Source organism: Vicia villosa, linkage group LG6, assembly GCF_029867415.1.
Source record: "Vicia villosa cultivar HV-30 ecotype Madison, WI linkage group LG6, Vvil1.0, whole genome shotgun sequence".
Taxonomy (NCBI): domain Eukaryota; kingdom Viridiplantae; phylum Streptophyta; class Magnoliopsida; order Fabales; family Fabaceae; genus Vicia; species Vicia villosa.
In genome coordinates, this window is record NC_081185.1 from 73,865,929 (window position 1) to 73,887,697 (window position 21,769).

At 36.9% G+C, this 21,769-nt stretch overlaps 1 protein-coding gene across 2 annotated transcripts; it reads left to right on the forward strand.

The window, feature by feature from the left end:
• The first annotated feature begins 18,153 nt into the window (after window positions 1-18,153).
• Window positions 18,154-20,740, forward strand: LOC131611654 (F-box/kelch-repeat protein At3g23880-like). 2 transcript variants are annotated; one of them, XR_009287073.1, is made up of 3 exons: window positions 18,154-19,689; window positions 20,306-20,366; window positions 20,455-20,740. XR_009287073.1 is itself a non-coding variant. In XM_058883581.1 (2 exons), exons 1-2 carry the CDS (start codon window positions 18,422-18,424, stop codon window positions 20,495-20,497), a joined length of 1,311 nt encoding a protein of 436 aa, XP_058739564.1. In that variant the 5' UTR covers window positions 18,154-18,421; the 3' UTR covers window positions 20,498-20,740. The 2 variants fall into 2 exon arrangements, 1 of the variants encoding a protein (XP_058739564.1); XM_058883581.1 differs by lacking the exon at window positions 20,306-20,366.
• Window positions 20,741-21,769: the final 1,029 nt, after the last annotated feature.

A 21,769-nucleotide genomic window follows, 5' to 3' on the forward strand; every position in this document is an offset into this window, starting at 1 on the left:
TGACCGCACAATTGCGGAATTGTGTTCCTACGATATCCTTAGTGTGCAAGATTAGTACTTATTGATGCACCCTTAACCGAAGAAGAGTTTGTAGCCTAGAATGAGTAAATGATGTTGTGTGTTTCTTGAGTTTTAATTTTGCTCGGAGTGCAAAAGTTCAAGTGTGGGGGAATTTGATCAGTTCATTTTGATGCACATTCTTCTATGTTTTTAATTATGCATTTCCATAGTTTATTTTTCTATTTTATTATGTTTTTATAAATTAGTTTATTTTTGCTTTTATTTGATTTTCGCACTTTATTTTCAGCATTAGCAGTCTGCACTAAAATGATCATAACTGGAGCTCCAGGAATCAGATCGATGCGTTCTAATAATCGCCGGAAAGCTAAGAGAAAGAGTTATAACTTTTGCGTTGGAGTAAAAGTCAGATTCGGAGTGAATTATTCCCAGAATTTCGTTTTAAGTTGCAGCATTAGTTTTATTTTAGTTTTGGGTCGTTAGTTTTGGGTCTGGGTTATGTTTTTGACCCAGTTGGGTTGTAAACCGTTTGGTTCTCTCTAGTATCTAGGTCTTGCCGTACTGTCACTTTTTACTTTTCACAAAATAATTTTGAAGCTTGTACGATCGTGTAATGGAGAACTAATCCGAAGGTGAAATCTGCCGGAGTCGAATTCCAAATACTTTGAGGTTTTTATCAATTTCAATTAAATTGCTCGTTCCTTTCAATATTATGCTCTATGTCTTGTTTGCTTAATTCAAGTTCCATAGGATAAATATTGATTTGATTCGATGATTTTTATTCCTATAATTTATTCGCGTTTGCTTAATCTGCGCAATTGTGTTTGCTTAATTCACAATACTTTAATCTGTTTGCTTAATTCGGAAATTAGGAATTTACATTTTGTAGTATGAATTGCGCTTGTTGACTCATTACTATAATCGAATAGGAATTGAAATCATTCGGGGAATCGAAATTATACTGACCGGTGATAAGTTGGACATCGAACCGGCAGATTAACCTGTTTTAATCACTTATTTGATAATCACTTTTTATTTTCTCTTTTATGATTCGATTCTAAAACAAACCCCCATTATCATTTTTACTGTTAGTTAATATAATCAAGAATCCTTGCGATACGACTCGAGTCATTGTCATTGTACTACGTTTTACAAAATACTCGTTTTTGATCCGCGCGCGACAGCGGATCACACGCTTTTACATCTTTTGTTTTAATGTTTTTTCAAAAAAACTCAAGACAAACGTATGCATTGCATCACATGAATTCATTATTAAACATATTTCTGCTACATAATTTCAAATGTTAGCATCAGAAAGAACTTGCACAGGGTACAACTAATGACTGAAAGTTATCCCAACAGACAAGATTACTCCGAGAAGCAATGTCTTCTACGTATACAAGGGGCATGGCACGCTTCGCCCGATCAATCTGGGGCAATCAAGTCAAGATTCTGAGAATCTCTCAAGGGCGCCAAAACAATCAGGGGCATGCATCCAAGTATATCTAAAGCTACTCCCCAATCAACGTGAGACATTGTCATGAGCCTATGATTACTGGGGGCATATCGCCCATAGTGAACATCTCATAAAGCCCTCACGAGGCAAATCTTTCCTAAGTTCCTGCTAACTGGGGCAAATCTATGCAAGTCCAGTTCAACATCTTGATCAATACTCAATGGCGTGTCCTGAATCAAGTAGTAAGTTACTATGATACTGGGGGCAACTTTCAAGACACCCACATCTCCCCACAGAGCCATGTTCATAAGATCATATCCCCACAGAGTAATCATTAAGAAGATATCTTCAAAAGCTCTCGTCCCGACACAAATATGGATCCCCAACAGAGTTTACATCTTCAACACTGTCGTTTCTCCAACACTTTGCTCTTCGCCAACATGGTTTATTAATGTCTTTATCCCCAATCAAGGAACATCAAGTCACTGATCATCCCCAAGCGGAAACCATGAATCCCCAGCTGAGCATCCTCAAGACAAGATCGGACAATAAAATCACAAAGACGTAGAGATTTATTTTCTCAATCAAGACAACATAAATCATATTCACATATCATATGTCATAAACATATCCATACATTGCATACATTACCTCATAATGAACTCATGCATAACATACAAAGTTTCTCATTTATTTTGAGGGACTCATTACATAACCCATGCATCATGACATGGCATAAAAAAACTAACTTTACCTTTTTCAGGTTACTGCTGCAGTCAAATAAACATTTTCAAAACCTTTCAGATCTAAGTCGATACCTTGGACGGTTCCTTAATGATCTACCTTTGGATCTAAGTCGATACCTTGGACGGTTCCTTAATGATCTACCTTTGGATCTAAGTCGATACCTTGGACGGTTCCTTAATGATCTACCTTTGGACCTAAGTCGATACCTTGGACGGCTCCTTAATGGTCTACCTTTGGATCTAAGTCGATACCTTGAACGGTTCCTTAATGATCTACCTTTGGACCTAAGTCGATACCTTGGACGGTTCCTTAATGGTCTACCTTTGGATCTAAGTCGATACCTTGGACGGTTCCTTAATGATCTACCTTTGGATTTAAGTCGATACCTTGGACGGTTCCTTAACAATCTATCTTCAGATTTAAGTCGATACCTCAGACGATTCCTTAAACAATCAACTTTTCAAAATCTAAAAGCGGTAACCCCGGATGGTTCCGTAACGATCAACACTCAAACAACTACTTCTCAAACACTCCAAACACAATCTAATGCATGATTTACTGGATGGCATCTTTAAGCCCATCTTTGACAAGAGTCCCTACTTCAGCTAGGGCAAATTTCTTGGTATTCTAGTGTTCAATCATCTTCCACCTTCGGATACTGACTGGAATACAAACCACTCTACATCTTCAGGTTTAAGATAATTGAACAGGGGCAGCTGTCATACCCCAAAATTTGCCCATACACTTTTTCCTATTCCAATTCAAATCAAGATGCAAAGCTCCAAGACACACTCTCATATACAAGGCTCTAAAACTAGGGTCTGGCTTAATCAAAGGAAAATCAGTGATTCAATGGCTCCAAGACATCTCATATGGCTCAATATATCTCATATCTTCTCCATGACAAGTATCAAGTCTCAATTCAAAGGATTGGTCACTCAGTTGTTCAGAAAATCAATAGTCGACTAATCTAACCTAAAAGTCAACTGTGGTCAAAGTAAAGTCAAAACTCCTAATTTTTTGTCAAGATCCTCATATTGAAGTATAATTCACCATTTGATCAATAATTGATCATGGTTCATCAAGGAGAGATTAAAAATCAACAAATCAAAAAGTTTCTAAATTAGGGTTTTGTAGAGGAAAAGTCAACTGAACTTTGACCAGCCATAACTCTCACATGGAACATCCAAAATTTTCCATCCAAAGCTCATCTTGAAGGAAATTTGATTCTCTACAAAATTGTGTCTCACATGCCAAGTCTAAAAATGCTTCATTTGGGAGATATGGACCAAAACATTATAGGTCCTTTTCAAAAGTCAACAAAAAACCACTTTTTTCAAAAGAGCACACAAGGAGTATGGAAAATTATTTTGACATGGGACCAAAAACACTGGTTAGAGGACATCTTGAGATTTCCAAAAAGTCCTAGAAATCCTCCATATCTTAAAAATTGAGGGAAATATGCCTTGTCAAAGTTGGTTGATTTTAAGAGAAAAAAATGTGAAACAAAAGGCTTCAAATTGATTTTTCTTTCAAAAGGGCCCCATCTTTTTATAACCCAAACTTGCTTCTAGGATCATCAAGAGTGGCTACACCCAATCCCACGATTTGTTGATTATTATTATTATTTTTTATGAATTTTTATTCATTTAAAGTACAATTTAAATCAAAATAATTAAAAGAAATGTTAGAGATTTGATTTAGTTTTAGTTCCCAATAAAATCCAATCAGATATCATGCCTCATAATCACTCAAAATTGGTGCAATTTAGAATTAAAGGTGATTGAATCAAGTATTGGATAAGTTTAGTAAGAATCTCAAATCAAATTTTCTAAAAGAACAAATCAAAGATTGAAGAAGATTAATTCCATAATAGTTAACCTAATTCATTCCATGATAAATAGGAACAGTTGCAGACCCCTAGGAGGGTTTTCAGCAGCGTTAGAAACACCATTTCGAGTGCAAAAAGTGGAGAAAAAATTGAGTTTGTTCTTGGCAATTGAGAGTGATTCAAAGCGTCTGGAGGCTTCAAACACTTACCTGGGGCATCAGTGATCGTTTCCAATCCTAATCAAAGCCAGAAGCGTGAGAAAACGCAGCTTCCGAGTCACGGTTTGTTCTACGTTTTTGTCTAATTCGATTCCAATTACACATGCATATTTAACATGATTCAGGTAAATATTTGCGTTTACAATGATGTTTGGATACTCTCTGCATAGTTTGATTTTGTTTTTGACACGGATTGGATAAACCACCATTGATGAGTTCTTAGGGTTTCAGAATAGGGATTCTTGATACAGGTGGAATTAGCCTTGATTATAGGCATGTCTGGGTTCGGATTGATGAGACAAACTCATCCATGGTTTCACCCGTTATTTTCGTTGCTCGTGTGTGTTTTTTAGTATGCAGGGACATTCGGCCACGGTGGAAAACCGTTGTTAAAAGCGTTGCCAAAGATTCCAGAAAAACCAACGAAAGAGATGAAGGGGTCTGGGCGCGCGAACTTTCAATTTTTAAAACCTGCTATTCTTTTTTTTTTGTTTTATGGTCGATTCTATTCACGCGTGCGAAGGTGCTTCAGTGGCGAAGGAAAGCGCTTATGGCTTTGCTGGGCAGTAACGTGGGTTCGAGCCAGCGGTACGACATCAATTTTTTGTGAATAAACATGCTTTCAGGTTCTATACGCGCTATAGGAGGAACCCTACGATACATCCTCACGTCACAGCCCTCGGATCACATTTAAATCAGATCCGACGCTCCATAGCATGAAGCTCTACCATGGACTCCCAGAAGCTGATCACACTGAATCATAAGCTGAGTTCTCTATTTTATTTTTATTTTTACTTATTTATTCAATAACTATAATTTATGTGTTGCTTATTTATTAAAAAATCTTTTAAATTATTTTAACAAAACTTCTTTTGAATTTCCTTTTTGTTAATAATATTATTTATTTTTGTAACTAATTTGATTTAATTATTAATGATAATTCTTATTTGATTTAAATAATTAAATGGTTAATTTAATGATTTAATTAATTAGGTTAATATTTTACCAATTGATTAAAATACTTACTAGGATTAGGCAATTTGATCGAAAATTTATTTTTTTCGCCGATTTAATTAATTGGGTTGAAAACCAACGATTAATTTGTTTCATTCTATTAATTATGGCTAACTTGTGCCCTAATCAGGGTTTACAAAGATCGCCCCCTACACTAAAATACTTCTTTTTCTATGCCTTTTCTAGGGTTGACTTTTCAGATACACTCCGACTACGCACCACGTCTAATACGCAGCTAAGTATTCGATTCTTTTATCTTCAAAGTCTATTTTGTTTCCTTTTAATTTTAGGATTTACCTTTCATATTTTTGAACTACGCATACACTCACTCCTTCTTCTGCCTTTGCCTTGTTATTTTCAGGGTTGACCCCGAGGCTTCCTCTGACCGCCAACCATATCAGATCAAATGCAAAGCTAAGTGCCTTTTTATTGTTTATATATTTATTTTTTAATTTCTTTATCTTTTTATTTTTTAGGGTTGATTTCGTTTTCCTCAGAACCGATAATGCACTCACCCATTTTTCTGTTTATTCTTCCTTTTCCAAATCTTTAGGGTTTGTCAATTGCCAAAGCTACGAGTATCGGTAACCCTAAACCCTAAACTATTATATTTTCTGTTTTTAATTATATCCCGCTGGTTTCAACTCCCCTCTCCTCCGCTGGTTTCACTTTCCCTTCCCCATAATTGTTAATATTAATTGTTGTGGTTAGTAATCCTAGGGAGTGCAAGTCTTGTTAATTCAATTAGAATCACCTAACTATAAGATAAATATCTGAATATAATCACGTGATTGTTGCACCCACGCACACTTTTGGGGTAACCTGCCTGTTGCCTGTTGCCTTGTTGCCTGTTGCCTTGAGTTTTTTTGCAGAATAGCCATGTCCCTCGAATACGAGGATACCTCAGCCATGCTACCTCGATACAAATAAAGGTCATAAGTCCCTAATGATGCTGCCTTCGATACACTAATATGGCCTTGACCCTCGAAAGTTGCCTATCAAAGGTTGAGGTATCCTCTGGTTGCCTATGAAAAGGCTATTCTGGTCCTTCCCTTAGACTACCTGCCTCTCTATGGCATGGGTCAGTCTTGTGGCGAACGACAATGCGATGACCCTTCAACCTCCAAATGAAAGGCTTCCTGCCCTCTTATGGCATGGATAGACCCTTTCACCCTGAAAGGCTAAAAGAACGCTTTTTAAACTATAAGGTAATTGCGTCTAATTGCTTTGCCTTGCTCAAAAAAAAAATCTTTTCATATTCTTTCTCATAAATCTTCAAAATGGCTACGCTCATTTACGAGCTAAAGTCCATACTCTTTTTCTTCTACATTTCTGAAAACAAAGAGCAAAGCAATTAAGAGCCCATGGAAAACCATGGATGCAAAGGGTGCCTTACACCTTCCCTTTGCATAAATTACCCCCCGAACTCAAAATCTTTTTAAAAGGTTTTTCCTGTTCTTTTAGCCTTTCTAATATTTGGATAAAATAAAAGTCGGTGGCGACTCTTGCTTACCGTACATTTTCGATTATAAAAAGTCACTTCACCGTATTACAGCAAGTCTGCGACAGACCCTGCGAATTCACATCCTTTTCACCCAAAAACGATTCCAGATATCACATACAGGCATATAATCATCATACATTCAATTATACACCATAAAACATCATCAAAACTCATTATTAACCAATTAGTTCACACAATTATCATCAATTCAATCCAATTATAACACCCTAACCCAACAATCCCAATATCTAATTGAACCAAATCATACATCAATCTACCTATCACCTAATACCACATAATAGATACTAAAAGGAAGAGTCCCCCCTTACCTCGATGAATTTCTTGAATGCTCTCCTTCCGGTTTCACGTTCTTGCCTCTTTCTCTTCTCTTGCTCTTTTCACGTGTTCTTCCTTTCTCCCCAAATGGTTCCTTTTTCTTATTTTATGAAAATAAAATATCACCACTTAGTAAAAGGCCTAACCACTATAGCACCCCTCTTTTACTAACATCACACCATAAGCCCAATAGTTGTTACTCCATCATTTTCTAATTAAATCCAATTAAAATACTAAAATTCCAATTATTTATTTAAATCCAAATTAAATTAATAAACTGAAATTATGGGGTGTTATAACTCTCCCCCACTAAAAGAGTTTTCGTCCTCAAAAACATAACTTAGACGAAAAGTTCCGGGTAAGAGTCCTTCATCTGGCTCTCTAACTCCCATGTAACATTTCCACCGGCTGGTCCTCCCCAAACCACTTTCACTGTTGCTATCTCTTTGCCTCGCAACTGCTTCACTTTACGATCTTCAATCCTCATAGGTAATGTCTCTACAGTCAGATTATCTCGCACCTGTATATCATCTACCTGAATCTCATGAGACGGGTCCGCAATGTATTTCCTCAACTGAGATACATGGAACACGTCATGCAAATTAGCGAGTGCAGGCGGTAAAGCAATCTGATAAGCAACCTTCCCAATCTTCTTAGTAATCTGAAACGGACCAATGAAACACGGAGTTAACTTCTTCGACTTCAAGGCTCTCCCAATGCCAGTCATCGGAGTAACTCGCATGAATACATGATCTCCCTCCTTAAATTCAATATCCTTCTTTCTTTTGTCATGGTAACTTTTCTGACGACTCTAAGAAGCTCTCATCTTTTCCTGAATCATCTTGATCTTTTCTGTACTTTGTTGCACAATCTTCGGTCCAACCACCGTATTTTCTCCAGATTCGTACCAACACAAAGGTGTTCTACATCTCCTACCATACAATGCTTCAAACGGAGCCATACCAATACTCGAATGATAACTATTGTTGTAGGTAAACTTAATCAACGGTAAATAACTATCCCAAGCACCACCTTTCTCCAATACACAAGCTCGTAACAAATCCTCTAACGATTGAATCGTTCTCTCCGTCTGACCAAGGCTTCTTGCAATCCTGTCCAGAACTTAGAAGTAAACCTCGAATCTCTATCCGACACAATACTAGCCGGAACACCATGCAAACTCACTATTTTCTCAACATACAACTGAGCCAACCTCTCCATCGGATAATCCTTTCTTATTGGAATAAAGTGAGCAGATTTCATCAACCGGTCTACAATAACCCAAATGGAATCATAATTCTTGCTCGTTCTAGGTAAACCACATACAAAGTCCATATAAATTCCATCCCACTTCCAATCCGGAACAAACAACGGTTCCATCAATCCAGACAGTTTCTGATGCTCAACTTTCGACTTCTGACAAGTTAAACAAGCATAAACAAGCATAAACAAACTCAACAATTTCCTTCTTCATTCCAGGCCACCAAAACAACTTCTTCAAATTATGATACATCTCGGTAGCACCAGGATGAATGCTTAATCCACTTCAGTGTCCTTCTTCCAGAATACTCTTTCTGATCTCAGCAACATCGGGTACACACACTCGGTCTCCAAACCTTATAACGCCATTCTCATCAATTCGGAATTCACCCCTCGCCCTTGGTTAATCAATGTCAACTTATCCACAAAGCCAACGTCAGATTTTTGTCCGTTTCTAATTTCCTCAAGGATACTATTAGTCAACTTCAACATCCCCAACTTAACACTATTAGAAGTACTTTCGCATACCAAACTCAAATCTCGGAATTGCTCAATTAAATCCAATTCTCGCACCATTAGCATAGGCATATGCAATGACTTCCTGCTCAATGCATCAGCAACAACATTTGCTTTACCAGGATGGTAAACCAAACCGAAATCATAGTCCTTCAGAAATTCTAACCATCTTCTCTGCCTCATATTAAGTTCTTTCTGATCGAAGAGATACTTCAGACTCTTATGATCACTGAACACCTCAAATCGAGAACCATAAAGATAATGTCTCCACAACTTCAACACAAACACCACAGCCGCCAATTCCAAATCATGAGTCGGATAATTCCTTTCATGAATTTTCAACTGTCTTGAAGCATAGGCCACTTCTTGCTTATCTTGCATCAAAACACCACCTAAACCCATCAGTGAAGCATCAGAGTACACATTGAAAGACTCCTCTGGATTAGGCAAAATTAAGATCGAGGCACTTGTCAATATTTTCTTCAATTCTTGAAAACCTTTTTCACATTCGGAATCCCATACAAATACTTGTCCTTTTCTTGTTAACTTAGTCATTGGTAATGCCAACTTCGAAAATCCTTCAATGAACTTTCTATAGTAACCCGCCAGACCAAGAAAGCTACGAATCTCTGAAGCATTCTTCGGCGTCTCCCACTGAGATACTGCCTCCACCTTCGTTGGATCCACCGCAATACCATTCTTCAAAATTACATGGCCAGGAAAACTTACTTCCTCTAACCAGAATTCACACTTGGACAATTTCGCATACAATTTCTTCTCCTTCAATAACTCCAATACCACTCTTAAATGATCTGCATGTTCTCCATCACTCCTCGAGTAGATTAGAATGTCATCAATGAACACTACCACGAATTTGTCAAGATACGAGTGAAATATCCTGTTCATATACTCCATGAAAAAACCAGGTGCATTAGTAACACCAAATGGCATAACAGAATATTCATAATGTCCATACCTCGTTCGGAACGCCGTCTTCTGAATATCTTCCGTCTTTACACGAATTTGGTGATATCCAGACCTCAGATCAATTTTGCTAATCACACAAGCCCCAACCAACTGATCCATCAAATCGTCAATCCTCGGTAAAGGGTATCGATTCTTGATTGTCACCTTGTTCAGTTGTCTATAATCAACACACAGCCTCATTGAACCTTCTTTCTTCTTAACCAATAGTACCGGCGCACCCCACGGTGACACACTAGGACGAATAAACTTCTTTTCCAACAATTCCTCTAACTGTTTCTTCAGTTCCGCCAATTCCGATGCCGACATGCGACACGGTGCCATCGACACATGACTAGTTCCAGGAATCAATTCTATGGCGAACTCCACTTCTCTTTCAGGTGGCAACTCACTAACATCTTCTGGAAACACTTCCGGATACTCATTCACTACCAGTAGCTCACCAGTGCTATCGCCCTCTTTCACTTCCATCGAAGAGCACAACATAAATACCACTGCTCCATCATTGACAGCTAGATTCATCTGTTTGACTGACATAGTCAAATCCTCAACACTAACCTCTTCAGGAAAGATAACCGTCTTCATAAAACAATTGATATGAACTCGATTAAATTGCAACCAGTTCATCCCCAAAATGACGTCAAGTTGATCAAGAGGAAGGCACACTAAGTCCATTCCAAACTTTCTACCAAATATGTCAATAGGACAGTTCAAACAAGAAGAAGAAGTAGTTACTGAACCCGATGCATGAGTGTCAATAATCATACTTCCATGAATAACAAATATTTCTAATCCCAATCGTTTAGCACAATCCAATGAAATGAACGAATGAGTCGCTCCAGTATCAATAATGGCAACTAAAGGTGTGTCATGGATGAAACACGTACCTTTAATCAGACGATCTTCTGGAGTAGTCTCGGACCCAGACAAAGCAAAGAACTTTCCACCAGCCCGAGCCTTTTTCGGTTTAGTGCAGTTTGGACTGATGTGACCCTCTTCGCCGCAATTGTAGCAAGTCACAATCTTCATTCTAAAATCAGAAGCAATATGACCCGCCTTACCACACTTGAAGCATTTCTTCTCTCCACTCTTGCACTCATTCCTTCTATGCCCAGTCTCACCATAGTTGTAGCACCTAACGGGAGCACCAGAATCTCCCCACTAGGCCTCTTCCAATCCCCAGCTCTAGGATTTCCCCTACCATATGGCTTACCCCTATCCATAGGCTTCTTACCTTTCTTGTCAACCAACTCGCGAGAGTGAGATGACTTCAGCTTGAGGTTATCCTCTTCGAAGATCCTACTACAGTCCACCAAATCAACAAATCACCGAATTCTCTGGTACCTGATTCCTTGCTTGATTTCATCACGAAGACCATTCTCAAACTTGATGCACTTCGAGAATTCACTAGCCCCATCGTTGTTGTAGTGAACGTAGTACTTCGCCAACTCAACAAATTTCGAAGCATACTCTGGTACCGTCATATTACCCTGAGTCAGCTCCAAAAATTCTATCTCTTTCCTGCCTCGAACGTCTTCAGAAAAATACCTCCTCAGAAACTCTCTCTTGAACACAGCCCAAGAAATAGCTACACCATCAGCCTCCAGTTCAGCCCTGGTATCCATCCACCAGTCATCAGCCTCTTCGGACAACATATGAGTACCATACCCCACTTTCAGGTTCTCCGCACAGTCGATGACTCTGAAAATCCTCTCGATCTCCTTAAGCCACTACTGAGCACCTTCCGGATCATGTGTGCCCTTGAAAAATGGAGGATTGTTCCTCTGAAAACTGTTCAGCTGCCTGTCAGCACCAATCACAGCTCCATTGACATTCCCTCCTAGTACACCAACAATCATTCCCAGAGCCTCAGCAATCGCATCGTCGTTCCTTCCACCTCTTCCAGCCATTGTTCTGCTAAATATAAAACAATATTCATTAGAACAAGAAGTATCGATAGTGTTAACCTTACACTATTCGCATACGAGGGATTAACTGACGCTAAGACTCTAACTCAAACGACCGACTATGCTCTGATACCACTATTGTAACACCCTTCTAAACCCCGCGGCAATTTAAATAAATTCATCAGAGTAAAAACATATGCACAAGGGTTCCACAATTATTTAAAATAAATAAACCAACCATAGTCAAGTCATGCTTCATTAGGAAACAGTTCACCAAATCATAATCATGTTTATCACAGAGGAATAAGAAATATCGTCAAGTATGACCAAAAGGAAATACAATTCATCATCAAATAACATAGAGTAATCTCGTAAAAACTCTAAATCTATCGTTCCCCAGTGTTACAGATCAGAGCATGACCGACACGACCCAACATAAACGGATAAACTCTACGAGTCATCCTCACCGAGCACTAATGCCGCTACTCCTTAATCTGAAAATGACAAATGTCATACCCCAAAATTTGCCCACCCTATTTCTAACAGTCAAATTATATTAAACTTTGGATTTTACAAAATTTTGAATTTATACTAACATTTTAATATTAATAGTTTATTTTAAATTATTTATTTATTTTTCTATATATGCTTTCAAGTGCATTTTTATTTTGAATAAACAAGATAGTTCAATTGGTATGGAGTAAGAGCTTGCAAGCATACGTCACGGGTTCGAATCCCTTGTTTAACATTTTTACTTATTATTTGTTACTGACTTTATTTCATTATATTCTAAAAAAACACAAAAAATGGACTTTTTACATTTTTATTATTAAATTTTGTTTATTATTATTTAACATTTTTTTTATATAAATTTTTTTTTAATCATTTTACGCTTTCTTTAGTCAAAAATCAAAAAAAGGAAATTTTCAATTTGATTTGTGTTATTTCTATCATTCTCCTACGTCTTAGTGGCTAAGTAAAAAGGATTAAAAACTTGTAGACACCTTATTTTCAATTTGGTAAGAAAATTAAGATCAAATAATTTTGATTTGAATGGTTTATATTGTGTTGATAAAGACTTGATTTTGTGCACTTTATAAACTTTATGGTTTGTATATAAATAGTTGTTCCACACTCACAATAGGGGGAGGCCATTCACACTACCAAAAAAATCTCACGTACAACCTCCACTTCTCCCTTTTCTCAAATTCTTATTTTGACCAATGATTCATATATGAGGTCACTATTTTATTTTTTTCAATTTCACCTTTGTTTTCTTTAATTTTCATTTGTTCTAAGTTCTAACCAAATGAACATGTTTTTTTTTAAATTATAGTTTTCTAACTATTTTTAACTATTGTATATATGTATATATATCACAATTAAATATCCTAGTGAAATTCTTTATAGACATTCATACTGCTGTTTTTTTATTCATGTATAAAAAGATCTTTATAAATAAAATTCTGATGACATGCATACAATTATAAATAATCTGAATTTGCTTTTATTCTAACATCTGAATTTGTCTTGTTATTATAATAATATGCAGGTACCATCACAAAACTTTATTAATTTAACAAGATTATCAATCTTCACCATCATACCTATACATCCTCAATCAATATTCAAACCTAGTCATTCGTTCATTAGACTTTGAATCTACGCCCTCGAATATATATTCTGAGGGCCATTATATTTGAAGCGAACGACTCATGAGATCTGGTGACCATCTTCAATCCTCATAAGTAATGTCTCTACAGTCAGATTATCTCGCACCTGTATATCATCTACCTGAATCTCATGAGACGGGTCCGCAATGTATTTCCTCAACTGAGATACATGGAACACATCATGCAAATTAGCGAGTGCAGGCGGTAAAGCAATCTGATAAGCAACCTTCCCAATATTCTTAGTAATCTGAAATGGACCAATGAAACGCGGAGTTAACTTCTTCGACTTCAAGGCTCTCCCAATGCAATTCAATATCCTTCTTTCTTTTGTCATGGTAACTTTTCTGACGACTCTAAGAAGCTCTCATCTTTTCCTGAATCATCTTGATATTTTCTGTAGTTTGTTACACAATCTCCGTTCCAACCACCGTATTTTCTCCAGATTCGTACCAACACAAAGGTGTTCTACATCTCCTACCATACAATGCTTCAAACGGAGCCATACCAATACTCGAATGATAACTATTGTTGTAGGTAAACTCAATCAACGGTAAATAACTATCCCAAGCACCACCTTTCTCAAATACACAAGCTCGTAACAAATCCTCTAACGATTGAATCGTTCTATCCGTCTGACCATCTGTTTGCGGATGATAAGCAGAACTCAACCTCAACTTAGTACCTAAGGCTTCTTGCAATCCTGTCCAGAACTTAGAAGTAAACCTCGGATCTCTATCCGACATAATACTAGCCGGAACACCATGCAAACTCACTATTTTCTCAACATACAACTGAGCCAACCTCTCCATCGGATAATCCATTCTTATTGGAATAAAGTGAGCAGATTTCGTCAACCGGTCTACAATAACCCAAATGGAATCACAATTCTTGCTCGTTCTAGGTAAACCAGATACAAAGTCCATAGAAATTCCATCCCACTTCCAATCCGGAACAAACAACGGTTCCATCAATCCAGACGGTTTCTGATGCTCAACTTTCGACTTCTGACAAGTTAAACAAGCATAAACAAACTCAGCAATTTCCTTCTTCATTCCAGGTCACCAAAACAACTTCTTCAAATCATGATACATCTTGGTAGTACCAGGATGAATGCTTAATCCACTTCGGTGTCCTTCTTCCAGAATACTCTTTCTGATCTCAGCAACATCGGGTACACACACTCGGTCTCCAAACCTTATAACGCCATTCTCATCAATTCGGAATTCACCCCCTCGCCCTTGGTTAATCAATGTCAACTTATCCACCAAGCCAACGTCAGATTTCTGTCAGTTTCTAATTTCCTCAAGGATACTATTAGTCAACTTCAACATCCCCAACTTAACACTATTAGAAGTACTTTCGCATACCAAACTCAAATCTCGGAATTGCTCAATTAAATCCAATTCTCGCACCATTAGCATAGACATATGCAATGACTTCCTGCTCAATGCATCAGCAACAACATTTGCTTTACCAGGATGGTAATTCAAACCGAAATCATAGTCCTTCAGAAATTCTAACCATCTTCTCTGCCTCATATTAAGTTCTTTCTGATCGAAGAGATACTTCAAACTCTTATGATCACTGAACACCTCAAATCGAGAACCATAAAGATAACGTCTCCACAACTTCAACACAAACACCACAGCCGCCAGCGGACCCCCCCTCCGCTCAGCGGACCTGCGATTTCAGCAAACCCTAAGTCTGCGACAGACCCTGCGATTTCACATCCTTTTCACCCAAAAACGATTCCAGACGTCACATACAGGCATATAATCATCATACATTCAATTATACACCATAAAACATCATCCAAACTCATTATTAACCAATTAGTTCACACAATTATCATCAATTCAATCCAATTATATCACCCTAACCCAACAATCCCAATATCTAATTGAACCAAACCATACATCAATCTACCTATCACCTAAGACCACATAATAGATACTAAAAGGAAGAGTCCCCTCTTACCTCGATGAATTTCTTGAATGCTCTCCTTCCGGTTTCACGTTCTTGCCTCTTTCTCTTCTCTTGCTCTTTTCCCGTGTTCTTCCTTTCTCCCCAAATGGTTCCTTTTTCTTATTTTATGAAAATAAAATAAAAATAAAATATCACCACTTAGTAAAAGGCCTAACCACTATAGCACCCCTCTTTTACTAACATCACATCATAAGCCCAATAGCTGTTACTCCATCATTTTCCAATTAAATCCAATTAAAATACTAAAATTCCAATTATTTAATTTAAATCCAAATTAAATTAATAAACTGAAATTATGGGGTGTTACAGGTATGAAGAATTACAACTTGCTAATAAACTTGGATTCAAATATATTGATCGAGAGTGATTCCCAACAGGTAGTCAAGGATATCAACTCTGATAATACTAGTAACATTCTCGATAGAAAGCTCATTTTCAGAATCAAATCTTTCAACTGCCAAGATACCGAGGTTTCTTTTCAGCACATCTTTTGTGAAGCAAATATGTGTGTTGATATTTTAGGAAAGAATGGAGTGTTACATCGAGAATCTACGTGTGTTTTTGTAGCTTGTCCTACCTTCATCAACCACTTCTTAGCTAGTGATTTGTTTGATGTTACACCTCATATTTCCCATTTATTAATTTAATTATTTGGATTATTCGGTATTTTAATTGGATTAAATTGGAGAAATTGAGAAATAACGTTATTGGGTCAGAGTTATGGTTAGTAAAAAGGAGGTGCTAAGTGTTAGGCCTTATTAAAGTTGGATTTTATTTTCATAAAACAAGGAATTAAAGAAAAAGAGGAAATTAGAAGCAAAAAGGAGAAAATAGAAGGGGATGAGAAGAACGTGAAAGAGCTTTGGAAGAGGAAGAGGAAGAACCAGAAACTTTTGCTAAGGTAAGGGGAGACTCTACCAATTATCATCTATTATGTATTTATGAATGATAAGATTGAGTAGGTATGTTGTTTATCTCAATTGGATGTATGTTAGGTTTTGGGGTTTTGGGATAAATGGTGTAGATTGGATGTAATTGATGAATTGGAATGGTTATGAAACATACTTGATGCTAAATGACCCCTAAGTATGTTAAAAATGTGTTAAAATGTGTGATTGATTCTGTTTTGGTGTTATAATTATGTTGGTATGTATTAGATTGAGATGGAGATGAGAAGGTGCTGTCAAAATGGTGATTCTCTGCTATTGGGTACACTGTAACCGGGTAACAGCTCTGTTGTAACCGATTACCGCTTGGGAAAATAGAGAAACTGGGAGTTTTTGAGTGCTGTAACCGGGTAACAATCCTGTTGTAACCGATTACAGGAGAGTTTTGAAAATAGCGAATAGACTTACGTAAACGCGTAACCGGTTACACCTGACAACTTTTTAAAAAATTTAATTTTAATTTCTTAAATAATTCATAACTTTTGAACCGTAAGTCCGTTTTAGTCGTCGTTTTGAGCGTTGTAAAGCTAATGAGATGTTTTATATAATTAAATGGTGTAATTAGCGTTGACGCAATTTTATTTTAAAACCCAATTTAATTATTTTGGTGAAGTTATACATTGTGTGCATATATTGTAAATTGTAACAATGTAGTAATATGGTGATGATATGATTGTGTTGTTATTGTTGTGATTGTTATGATTGTTATGATGATGTATGACATGATGATTGAATGATACTGAATATGAACATACTAAATTCGGTGATGTGGTGATGAGATGATTTTGTTCATCGTGATCGGTGACGATGGTAAGTATGTCATATGTTATGCATGCCTTCATACTCATTGTGGTGGCTGAATTCCGGTGATGTTTTGGATCAGTGGATGACATAATTCCCATTGTGAGGAATTAGTGTTGGCATTGTCGTATCTCAATGATGTTTACATCGGTCAGATGGGTTAATCCCATGACGAATTGGTACCACATGCATAGTGTCAGTGCATTGCATGTATATTGCTATAACATGATTGGAATATTTCCAGTGTTATTTCATGGTGATGTGGTTAATTGTATTTGGTGTTGTTGATGAATGTTTTTCTGAAAATCTAAATATATTGCAGTTGGGTGAATAATGTGCTTATGATGTTTTATTGTTTATGAACTCATAACATTTGTTAATTGTGAATGAGACTCACCCTTACTGTAGACATTTTTCAGATTGAGGAGTAGCGGCTATTGAGCTTGGTGAGGATAGCGTATAGACTAGTTCGTTAGTTGCGTCAGTGTCATGCTCTGATTTGTAACACTGGGGAACGCTAGTTTAGAGTTGATTCTTATACTCTTATTCTGTTGGTTTTGAATTATGTTTTAATTGGTTTATGCATCAGTGAAGATTATGCTAGTCCGTTTTAAATTAATTCCACTGTGTTAAACATGATTTATTAAAAATTGGCATTTCGTTCCTCGTGAAGCATGACAATCGATTTTGATGTTTTGGTTATTTTAAAATTGTGACATCCTTGTTTTTATGTTTACTCTGAACATTATATTAATTATCGCGGTAGTTTAAAAGTGTGTTACATTTGACAATTTTATGTTCAGTTTCGTCGTAGTTTTCTTTTTCTAAATTTCAACCCTCCATGTAATAAAAAAAAATCAATTTTATGTTCAGTTTCGTGGTAGTTTTCTTTTTCTAAACTTCGACCCTCCATTTAATAAAAAAAATTGTACGAAAAACAAAAGACTTTCGCAACTCACAAATGTCAGACAAGGATCAGCTACCTTTCAATTTTGGTGTCTTTCATGACTTTCCCTATCTCTTTCTTAACCATTCTATCTCTCTTCAAAACAATTCTTTTTATTACTTAATTACTTAATTGTCTCCTAAATGAAGTAAAGGCATCAAAGGCACACAATAGTAAAGGCAGCAAATCCTCCTCCTAGGGTTTCAACTTCAATACTGTCTATTTCCATTTCAAGAACATCTGTGCGTTCTAACCGGCACAAACTCAATCGCCGTTCATGAATTCCTCTCCAGCGAAGTCTCCGCATTTAAACGGCGCTCCGACATCACTGTTATTTCTCCTTGATGAACTCATCTCAGAAATTCTTTCGCGGCTTCCCGTCAAAACTCTCATGCAAATGAAATGTGTTTGTAAGTCATGGAAAACCCTAATCTCCGATCCCGCCTTTGCTAAATTGCACCTTCAGCGATCGCCAAAAAACACCCACTTCTTACTGACACCAGAATGGTCTATGCCTGACGAGGATTGGGATTGCTGCGTCGTACCCTTTACCGTAACTGATTTGATAGAGAGTCCATTGCTCATCACTAGCAACTATCGATTGAGGAGTATCACTGTTTCCTATGGTCCTCAGTCTCGCTACCGATTGAGGAATATGGATTGCTGGAAGATAGTTGGTTCATGTAATGGATTGCTCTGCTTGCTCGGTGGTTTTTGGGCTACCAAGAATAAAATATTCTGGCTCCGTTTTTGGAACCCAGCCACGAGGACATTATCTGAAAAATTAGGTTATCTAACTGACTTTTGGAGGTTGGCTTTTGGTTATGATGTTTCAGCCAACTCTTATAAGGTGGTGGCATTCTCTCCAAACAAGGTAAAAGTTTTTAGTTTGGGTGACAATGTTTGGAAAAACATTGACTGTTTTCCAACGGTTCCATTCGGTTTTCATCCTAGTAGTCCCGGCCGTTACCCATTTATGAATAGTGGTGTTTATATAAGTAGTACTATTAACTGGTTGGCTATTCGAAATAAGTCTGAATATGATTGGAATGATATTACCATCGAGCAATTTGTGATTGTCTCGCTCAATCTTGCCACGGAGACTTACCAGGAGTTGTTGCCACCTCGGGGTTTTGTTGAAGTACCACCTGTCGAGCCATCTGTAAATGTGTTGATGGACTGTCTTTGTTTTTCTCACCGTGCCAAGGGAACTCATTTTGTTATATGGAAGATGATGGAATTTGGAGTTCGAGAGTCTTGGACTTTATTCCTCAGCATTAGTTTTCAAAGTCTTCAAATTTACGATGGCATTGATGATTGGCTGGCATATGGTTCTCAATTGTTTCTGTTTCCTTTGTATTTTTCTGACAGTAACGACACACTGATTATTGCAAGCAATCAAGAAGGTGATGGTTTTTACAACCAACAGGCAATTCTCTATAATTGGAGATATAATATAGTAGAGGAAATTACTTCAAAGCACACCGAGATATTGTGGTTTTATACCAAGGATTATGTTGAAAGCTTGGTTTCGACCTGTCCAAAGTAAGTTTCTCTTCAATGATTTAATTGTTTGGTTTTTCTTTTTGTTGTAGTTTCATGTATGATGTTTTAAAATCTTAGCTAGTGCGGGTACTCTCTTTTCAGTGGCTTAGGATTTATGTTTTTTCTTTGTTTTGATATTATTACTATTTACTATTATTATGACTAGAAGTCGATCCTCCCAAAAGGAAATTTAGTAACTCTTGAATGATTTTTATTTGTTATGTCTTTTCAAACCATTTTATACAAAACTAAAGTACGAAGATGTCCTCAAATTTGGGATAATGTTAAAAAGTGGTAGAGACAAGAGTCTAATGTTAATGCCAGAAACATGTCAATGGGTTGGTGACACATATGTGACATATCTCTTGACTTGGACTGATTTATACTTATATGAGAAAAGAAAAACATTAGTTTCTCTTGAAACTAATAATGTTTTTGTTTACTTCAAAACTTTGTTATAACTAATGAACGTATTTGTAACTGGCTGAATGCATGTTTGTCATAATTGTCAACTCACCTTCCAACTTATGGTTTAGTTTTGCTTATGCCAGTTCAAGTATTTCCAATTTTTGTAAGTGGGGATTAATTTATTTTTGTCCTGATAATGATATTGCAGTAGTATCTAGAATCATAACTGTCCTGTCACTTGTGGTACGAGCTTGTCGTCAGGCATCAAGGTTGAAACCAATTTCTTTACTTTTTATCTACATTTTGTATTTTGATGTTTCAATCTCCAGTCTAATATAGGTCTTTTTTGAATCACAGGACCGCACCATCAATCAACTTCAAGCACATAAGGCATTATTGAGGTTGATGGCTTGGTAGGAAGTAAGGAAAAAGTATTATTGGAGCTATATTTTCTTCTGTTTTAGTGCTCATTTGGTATAAGATGTTTATGGCTCTATTGGTTCCTCTTTTGGACTACTTTGTAAGTGTCGATAGAATTTACCGCCAAATATGTTGTTTTACAATTGTACTCCTATTTGTGTAAGAGAGCCATTGGGAAGAATTATTGTTGCTGAAACATCCAACTATTTTCTGATGATATCAACCATTGTTTTGGCAACACAATTTTTATTATGTACATGTGATCCTCCCTAGGCCAAACAATACATTAAACCACTAGCGTGAATAATATCTGAAACTTCTCCGAATATTATTTTGTAGTTATCTTTGGATTGTATAATTATAATCTGCCTAAAAGTACATTTTTAAATATTTTTCTCATCATTTAAAATGAGGCTGTTTGTTATCATATTGGTGATGGTAATGTTGTTTATAATGATGAGTGTGTAAGTTTATTTATGTTTTAGGAACAATATTTGGAGATAGTAAATAGGATTGAGGTGTGTGGGAAATGGTTCATTTGGGTGATACCTACGAATGATGAAGAGTTTTGTATAGGGCTTCAACTTCAAGAGAGGGATGGGTTTCACTGAGCTTGATCTTGAAGCGCCATGCAGTTGGATTCGTGGTGGGTGTTAGTGTCCATAAATTCGTACACCATCCCTTTCTGATTCTTTTTCACAAATCCAGGAGGTTGTACACATAAACTTCTCTTTGTAAAGGGTCGTCTAGAAATGCATATTTACATCCAGATGTATCATAGGTCAATTCCTATTAGCCGCTATAACAATCACCAACCTGATTATTTCATGTCTAGCTACAAGTGCAAACACCTCAAAGTAATCTAGTCCAGGTTTCTGAAGAAAACCTTTAGCTACTAACCTTGATTTATGTTTTTCCAATTGATCCATATGGCTTCAACTTCACCTTGAAGACCCATCTGATGTTGGTGGCTTTCTTTTCCTTTGGAAGCTCAGTCAACTCCTAAGTCATGTTTCTTTCTATAGCCTCAAGTTCTTCTTTCATGGTCTTCTGCCAGACTTTCTTCTTGAGTGCTTCTTTTGTATTCACAGGTTCAGAGTTACTAACATGGCACATTGAATGACATTGCCTTCAAAGTCTATTTCAGTATCACGTAACATGTCAAACTTTGCAAACCTTCTGGGTATTTGTCTCATTCTTTGTGGTCTCTGAACTTATTCTGAATCTTCTACAGAACCTGGAACAGTGTTAG